The sequence below is a fragment of the Podarcis tiliguerta genome (assembly GCF_965153285.1).
Source record: "Podarcis tiliguerta genome assembly, chromosome: 18".
In the NCBI taxonomy this organism is placed as follows: Eukaryota; Metazoa; Chordata; class Lepidosauria; order Squamata; family Lacertidae; genus Podarcis; species Podarcis tiliguerta.
The window spans coordinates 8,365,159-8,373,883 of NC_139551.1; the positions used below are offsets into that span (position 1 = coordinate 8,365,159).

Genomic DNA, 8,725 nt, shown 5'->3' on the forward strand with positions numbered 1-8,725 from the left:
ATTTCCACGCGCTCTTGTTTCCGTCATGGTGTCCTGTTGTGCCAGAAGCGGTTTACTCCTGCTGGCCACATGACCCAGAAAGCTGTATGTGGACAAACACTGGCTCCCTTGGCCTGAAAGCGAGATGAGCGCCGCAACCCCAGAGTCGCTTTTATGAAAGTGAGTGCTGGACCATAAAGAAGGCTGATTGCCAAAGAATGGATGCTTTTGAATTATGCTGCTGGAGGAGACTCTTGAGAGTCCCATGGACTGCAAGAAGATCAAACCTCTCCATTCGTAAGGGAATCAGCCCTGAGTGCTCACTGGAAGGACAGATCCCTTCTTATTTCCTGGAGGACCTCTTCTTTCGAGCAAATCATTCTCTGCATCCTTCCATTCTCCTATTTTGTTTCCAGCCTTTTGTTCCTTCCCGGCCTAGACTGTTCCCTCCCCTGCCTTCCCTCCGCGTAAACACCTTTTGTTTCGGCACAGTGTGTTTCTCCATCCCGTTATGTCTCCTCTCCTCCCCCCTCAGGTGTTTTTGCACTTTTGCAAAGAGAGGCCAACCTCCTGTCTCCATAGAGGAGGTGGGGAAACTAATTGCCCAACTGAAAAACAACAAAGCCCCGGGCATAGACTACATTCCAGCAGAGCTCCTGAAGAACAATACCAGTTGGTGGGCTCCTATAATGGCGTCAATATTTACATACATCGATTCAACAGGCATAATCCCTGGTTGCTGGACAGAGGCAGTAATCATCCCAATCTATAAAAAGGGTCCCATGGCAGATCCAGCGAGCTACAGACCCATCAGCCTCCTCCCCATTCCCAGCAAATTGTACGCCAAACACCTCCACATTAAACTAATCGACTGGATGGAAACTGAGGCAGTTCTGGCAGAGGAGCAAGCCGGCTTCAGACAGGGCAGAACAACAATAGACCATTGCTTCGTATTAGCACATCTCATTGACAAATATGTCAACAAAACACGTGGGATTCTATACGCAGCATTTATTGACCTAAAGGCGGCCTTTGACTCGATTTCACGAATCAAACTCTGGGCGAAACTCAATACTACCAACATTGACAAAAGATTACTATTCTTGATAAAAAGCCTATATAAAGACTCCAAGTTATATGTAAGAGCCTCAGTAAATGGGCAACTAATTGGCCCTGTACCAGCCACCAAAGGAGTCAAGCAGGGTTGCATTCTAGCCCCAGCCTTATTTAACTTATATATCAATGACATGGTCAAACACCTAACATCCCCGGAGTTTCATGCCCCCAAACTGGCCGAAAAATCAATTTCAGTGCTCCTCTATGCGGATGACGCGGTTCTCTTATCACGAACTAAAGTAGGCCTCAAAAGGCTACTAAGAGAATTCTCAGCTTACTGCAGGAGAGATCAATTGGTGGTCAATCACCAAAAAACTAAAGTCATGGTCTTCGCTAGGAGACACAGACATCACAGATGGGAGATGGACAATCAGCCAATAGAACAGGTCAAAATTTTCAAATACCTCGGAGTAGTTTTCCAGTCAACAGGGGCCTGGGAGGCCCACCATAAATATGCTAGGGAAAAAGCATCTCAAAGCGTCAAAATACTGTCTCGCTTTTACTTTACGAAGGGGGGCAGACATATCCCAGCAGCTTTGGATGTCTTTCAAGCAAAACCCTTGGCACAACTACTCTACGGGGCCCAAATCTGGATGGGAAATCATTGCCGCACACTCGAAACAGTCCAGTCTAAATTCCTAAGACAGATTCTAGCCGTTCCATCATGCGTACCAAATGCGGCCCTACGGCTGGAGACCGGCCTCCTCTCCGTCGAGACCCGGACCTGGATAAGAACATTCAACTATTGGCTTCGTTTAAATTTAAACCCATCCGGACTATTACCTCTAGTAGCACGAGACGCTCATAGAAGTCGGTGGTCCAAAGTAGTGCATCAAAAACTACTTACATGTGGCCTACAAGCACAGCATCTCCTGGAAGTGGGTCTCCCCAAGGCAAAAACCATTATCGAACAGCGCTTGAAGGATATTGAGCAGCAGAATAATCTGGCCTATATTAAGAAATTCAGTGCTTGGTACGCCTATCTGCCCCCCTCCCATTTTGATTTTCGGGCACCTTATTTGTCCACCTTAACCATCCCAAAACTTAGGCGGGCCTTTACACTGGCCAGACTAAATATGTTACCGTCAGCTGTTCTTGAAGGCAGATATCAAAAAATTCCATTTGAGAACCGGCTCTGCCCCTGTGGAGCTGGCTATGTAGAGACGGCGTCACACGTTCTCTTGTCTTGCTCCCTATATAAAGATCTTAGGGACGAGACCATCACGCCGCTCCTATCTGCCATCCCCGGCCGCTCTTGCGAAGCCAAATTGTGCTCACTTCTAGCCGATCAGAACAGCTCGACAACAGAGAAGGTTGCCAAATTTATCGAGAGAGCAATGAGATTGAGAGCTGGTATCTGAATGATATCAGTGTGGTCACCCGGATTCCTCGCCTGGGTTTTTATGATTATTATCATGTTTTAGTACTATTATTTTATTACTTCTGCTAAGTTTTAAGTACTGAGATTATTAATTTACCTAGGGTTTTAATAGGTCACAAGATTTTAACTATATTTGTAATGTATTTCTGTTGGTGTTTGTCCTTCGGTGCTATGGCCTGTTGGCTATGCAAATAAAGTTTTATTCATTTCAAAGAGAGGCCAAACAGCTAACCTGCAAATACGTCTCTCTGGGGTAATCTGACAAAAGTTCAGAGTTTTGCTCCTGACAGCTGAAGAAATCAAACACCCTCTACGTAATGCGAGGAGATGGATGGGAACGGATTGGGGACGTGGTGGAGCACGTTGAGGAAGGAGCTGAAAAGCAAACCACCTGCTTTCACCCCATAGAACATCTCCATAGGGCAGAGAAATTCGACTCAGTTCACATTTAAAAGCTTAATCCATCCCGGTTATGATTCATTGCAGTGGTGTAGCATGGGGGGTGCAGGGGGGGCCGGCCGCACCGGGCGCAACATCTGGGGGGGGGCGCGCGCTCGCACTCGCAGCTCTCTGCCCCTACCTGGCTCACTCACTCTCTCTCACTGCAGTGCTGGCTGTGCGAATCCGATCCGAGCCGCCGGGTCGCCGCCCACTGTGGAGGGGAGGGTGCCAGGCGTGCGGTGCGGTGTGGAGAAAGAGCGAGGGACTATCTGGGGGAGGGACAGTGCAGCGGGGGGGGGCGCAAATTACTTGCCTTGCCCCGGATTAGGGGGCGCAAATTACTTGCCTTGCCCCGGGTGCTGACAACCCACGCTACGCCAGTCATTCATTGGGCCAAAGATTTTGGGTATAACATACAGTTGAGTGATTGGATAAAACTATGGAAGCAAGGCTTAAAATTTACTGCATGTAATGCACTAAAAGAAAATGTGATGAAAATGATGTATAGATGGTATATTACACCAGTGACGTTAGCAAAAATGTATAAAGTTAGTAATCAATGTTGGAAATGTAAGGAAAAAGAAGGAACATTTTGTCACATGCGGTGGGAATGTAAAAAGATGAAATGCTTCTGGGAGATGATATATAACGAGTTGGAAAAAACGTTGAAATATACATTTATAAAGAAGCCAGAAGCATTTCTCTTGGGTATTGTTGGAAACGATATAAATAGAAAAGAATGTGAGCTTTTTCTATATGCAGTAACAGCAGCAAGAATACTATTGGCCCCAAAATGGAAGCAAGAAGAATTACCAACGATGGAAGAATGGAGGATGAAATTAATGGACTATGCGGAACGTGACAAACTAATGGGAAGGATGTGAAACCGGAGGGACCAGAGGTTTACCAAAGACTGGAGTAAATTTATGGATTATTTGAAAAGTATTTGTGATGACCAGACAGCGTTTGTAGGTTTGCAAGAAGTTCTGTGAGGAATAATATTAGAAATATTTCAAAAATGGATAAGGAGATATGATATGTTAAGAGATGTAAAGGCAATAGTAAGCTAGGAAATGCATAAGAAGTGATTAAGACAGAGGATTATCAGAGGTGCTGATGGAAGTCCAATAAGAAAGTATTTGTGATAAATTGTGTGGTACGTTTTATAATTTTGTATGTTAAAAACCAATAAAAATATATATAAAAAATATAAAAAAACCGTTCTGGTATACTTCCGAGTTTGGCGAGGTGCGCAACCCAAAATCGCACAACCCGAAGCGTCTGTAACCCGAGGTGTGACTGCAAATGTACACATTCTACTCATGTAAAAACACCAGGCAGGCCCCACAAATAAGCCAGAGATGCATTTTAAATAAAAGGACACATTCTACTCAAGTAAAAATACGCTGATTCCCAGACTGTCTGCGGGCCAGATTTAGAAGGCGATTGGGCCGAATCCGGCCCCCGGGCCTTAGTTTACCTGCCCATAATTTCGGGAAATGCTTTGTGCATCTGCATCTAATCTAGCCCGTTGCTAAGATTTATTTATTGGTGCGTATTTTTCCTTTTTGTAAATCTTCCAAAGAATGGAGTTGGAGGTCGACTGTCCTATGTCCTGTTAAAGTAATGGTGGTGCCACTTGCCCTTCTACTGTTAGGAAACGGGATGTGACAAAGGGGGGGGTGAAGGGTCACTGGGGGGGGGGGGTGAGTGAGAAATGCCCCTGTTTCCATCTGAGGGATGTTGGAGGGTATGAAATGTACAGCTAATTCAGAATGCGGCAGCTAGATTGGTGACTGGGAGCGGCCACCGAGACCATATAGCACTGACCCTGAAAGACCTGCATTGGCTCCCAGTACATTTCCGAAGCTCAACATCAAAAAAACGAAGATCATGGCCACTGGTCTCATCACCTCCTGGCAAATAGAAGGGGAGGAAATGGAGGCAGTGAGAGATTTTACTTTCTTGGGCTCCATGATCACTGCAGATGGGGACAGCAGCCACGAAATTAAGAGACGCCTGCTGCTTGGGAGGAAAGCAATGACAAACCTAGACAGCATCTTATAAAGCAGAGACATCACCTTGCCAACAAAGGTCCGTATAGTTAAAGCTATGATTTTCCCAGTAGTAATGTATGGAAGTGAGAGCTGGACCATAAAAAAGGCTGATCGCCGAAGAATTGACGCTTTTGAATTATGGTGCTGGAGGAGACTCTTGAGAGTCCCATGGACTGCAAGAAGATCAAACGCATCCATTCTGAAGGAAATCAGCCCTGAGCGCTCACTGGAAGGACAGATCCTGAAGCTGAGGCTCCAATACTTTGGCCACCTCATGAGAAGAGAAGACTCACTGGAAAAGACCCTGATGTTGGGAAAGATGGAGGGCACAAGGAGAAGGGGACGACAGAGGACGAGATGGTTAGACAGTGTTCTCGAAGCTACAAACATGAATCTGACCAAACTGTGGGAGGCAGAGGAAGACAGGAGTGCCTGGCGTGCTCTGGTCCATGGGGTCACGAAGAATCGGACACGACTGAACGACTAAACAACAACAATATTTCCGAGCACAATTCAAAGTGTTGGTGCTGACCTTTGAAGACCTTAACCAGGCATCCCCAAACTCAGCCCTCCAGTTATTTGGGGACTACAACCCCCATCATCCCTGACCTGTCCTGGTAGCTAGGGATGATGGGAGTTGTACTCACAAAACAACTGGTTTTGGGGATGCCAGCTCTAAACTGCCTTGGCCCAGGATACCTGAAGGAGCATCTCCACCCCCATCGTTCTGCCCGGACACTGAGGTCCAGCTCCGAGGGACTTCTGGCGGTTCCCTCCCTGCGAGAAGCGAAGTAACAGGGAATCAGGCAGAGGGCCTTCTCAGTAGCGGCGCCCTCCCATCAGATGTCAAGGAAATAAACAACTACCGGACTTTTAGAAGACACCTGAAGGCAGCCCTGTTTGGGGAAGTTTTTAATGTTTGATGTTTTATTGTGTTTTTGGTGTTCTGTTGGGAGCCATCCAGAGTGCTGGGGAGGCCCAGCCAGGTGGGCAGGGTAGAATGGTAGATTATTAGGCTGAACAAACACATCCATTCTTAAAGAAATTAGCCCTGAGTGCTCACTGGAAGGACAGATCCTGAAGCTGAGGCTCCAATACTTTGGCCACCTCATGGGAAGAGAAGACTCACTGGAAAAGACCATGATGTTAGGAAAGATGGAGGGCACAAGGAGAAGGGGACGACAGAGGACGAGATGGTTAGACAGTGTTCTCGAAGCTACCAGCATGAGTTTGACCAAACTGCAGGAGGCAGTGGAAGACAGAAGTGCCTGGCGTGCTCTGGTCCATGGGGTCACGAAGAGTTGGACATGACTGAACGACTAAACAACAACAACATTAGGCTGAAAGGTGGACCTATGACAGTCCAAGGGAGAATCTGGGCATAGTTATGGGATGGTGGGATGAGTCAATCTGCAGCTCTGCAAGAAGAACAGGCTTAGTGAACTAACTCCCAGAAGCCATGGGGAGGGGAAAGAGACAGGTGTGATGGTCGAGAAAGGCAAGACGGTGAGGTCACAAAGGGCACAGGGAGAAAGTTCTAGGAGGCCACTTGGAGAAAGTGGCTGGGGTCATTTAGGAGAAGCCAGCAGGCCCAGCCTGTTGAGAGGGCAGAGGGGAAAGCACCTGGTCAGATCTACGTCTCACCTCTGCCTCAACGCTTCAGTCTCATGGAAACGCAGGCCAACATCTTGAGGAAACGGCTCCTCTTCTAGAGACTCGCAAAGCGCCCCTTCAAGCCAGCCCCAGTCGCGTTGACCTTCGTGGTAGGATTCAGCACAGCCCTAAGACCTCTGAAAGCACCACCAGCTATGCGACTTCTCGTTCCGCCACCTTCCCGCGTGCTTGCCATGTTCCTGGTCCTCCAAGTCCAAGCGGGGAGAGCCTTCATTCGCGCCGTCCACAGCCACGACTCCCCCAGCCTCGATTTCAGGGCCCTGCCCGCTCTTTTCGGGCCCCTGCTCCCCACGGAAGGGCTCATGGGGTCCCTGGTCGAAGCGAGCCCCGCAAACGCCTGCCGCCCCATCGAAGGCCCGCCCAACGCCTCCTCGGCCTTCATAGTGCTCATCCGCCGATACAACTGTTCCTTTACCACCAAGGTCCTCCACGCCCAGCAAGCTGGCTTCCACGCTGCCATCATCTACAACGTCAACTCCCAGACGCTCGTGAGCATGGTGAGAGAGCCAGACACCGTACATCACATCCGTATCCCTGCTGTGTTCACGACAGATGTGGCCTCCAGGATCCTGAAGCGGCTTCATGGCGCCGGCAAGCTGAGCTCGGTGGTCCTGATGCCCGAATACTTCCACTTTACCTGGAAGGTGGCTTCCGGGACCACCCAAATTTCCTCCTCGCACCCTTGCAGGTGTCACATCCAGCTGCCTGGGCCCTGCTCTCAGCTTTCACTTCTCCACACTTTCTGGTTCTTCTGCATCCCCGTGTCTGCCTTGATAGCCGCATTGCTCATTGAGAAATACCTGTTGAGGTGCCACAGGTGGAAGGTGGGGAGAAGCTTCCGCCTCCAAGGAAACAGGGGGGAGCTGCTCAGCTTCTCCTTCCCCAGCTCCAGGTACCAGGAATGCGCCATCTGCTTGGAGAAGTACGTTGAGAGGGACAGCCTGAAGGTCCTTTCCTGCTCACATGCATTTCATAGCAAGTGCATCGACCTCTGGCACATCACCCAAGCCAGGAGCAAGACCTGCCCTCTCTGCATGCAGAGGGTCATGGTGGTCACCCGTTTGCAAGCGGTGAGGCTGTGGAAAGAGGGGGCCGCGAGGGACAGCCGCCGGACCCCGTGGCCCAGCAAAGCCAGAACCGCCGTGGACCAACGGGCCTGCCTCTTGCTCCCCCAGCAACTCCCTTCCCGTTTCTGAAAAATATAATAAAACCAAGAATGAGGAAGGTGTGGTCCCTCCTGTTGCAATGACCAAGGAAGGGGCAATAATCAGCCATGGAGGGCTGGAGGAGGATGTGGAATATGTGGAGGAGGATGTGGAATATGTGGAGGAGGATGCGGAATATGTGGAGGAGGGTGTGGAATATGTGGAGGAGGATGTGGAATATGGGGAGGGGAGGGAGAGAGAATGACCGGTTTCTCTGTTACAGTGATAAACCCCAAAAGTTTGGCCGAAACGGGAGTTCTGTGATAGCTGCACAGCCTGCATTCGCTCCATAAGACGCACACACATTTCCCCTTACTTTTTAGGAGGGAAAAAGTGAGTCTTTCACTGCACAGCGATCCCTCTTGCTGTTCTGGCTTCTGAGATTCAGAATATTTTCTTTCTTGTTTTCCTCCTCCAAAAACTAGGTGCGTCTTGTGGTCTGGTGCGTCTTATAGAGCGAAAAATACGGTACCTTTTGTTGGTATCTTCATGAACTCATTTACAAAGGTTAGCAACTTGATGAAGGCAGAAGCCAGGGGTACTACGCTTCCCAGACTGACTTCCTGATCGGCCCACTTGAAGCTAGATTATAATTCTTCATCGAGCGCCACTCAGAATACAAGACAGATCCCTCTTCAGCCGCTGCCAGGGAAGGGCCATCCAATCAGGTTCCCCCCGTCCTTTCCTACTTAGCTATCAGATGTACTGCAATTTTCTTGGAATGACTTTTAAGAAGGAGAAGGAGATGCACAAAAGCAGAGCTTAATTAGCTGGCAGCTTAGACTTGCAAGGAGTCAAAGGAGGAGATGGAAGTAGGAAAGAGAAAGGAATATTAATGTAGTCTCCCACATCAGTTACGGAAGCCGGAGAAA

The 8,725-nt window shown here is 48.7% G+C and overlaps 1 protein-coding gene across 1 annotated transcript; it reads left to right on the top strand.

The window, feature by feature from the left end:
• Positions 1 to 6,428: 6,428 nt before the first annotated feature.
• On the top strand, positions 6,429 to 7,872 carry LOC310668272 (E3 ubiquitin-protein ligase ZNRF4-like). Its single transcript, XM_083421299.1, has one exon. It carries the CDS (start codon positions 6,783 to 6,785, stop codon positions 7,842 to 7,844), a length of 1,062 nt encoding a protein of 353 aa, XP_083277425.1. The 5' UTR covers positions 6,429 to 6,782; the 3' UTR covers positions 7,845 to 7,872.
• Positions 7,873 to 8,725: the final 853 nt, after the last annotated feature.

Excerpts from the sequence above, each read along its gene's own strand:
- LOC310668272 (XM_083421299.1), top strand. The coding sequence starts at position 6,783 with ATGCGACTTCTCGTTCCGCCACCTTCCCGCGTGCTTGCCATGTTCCTG.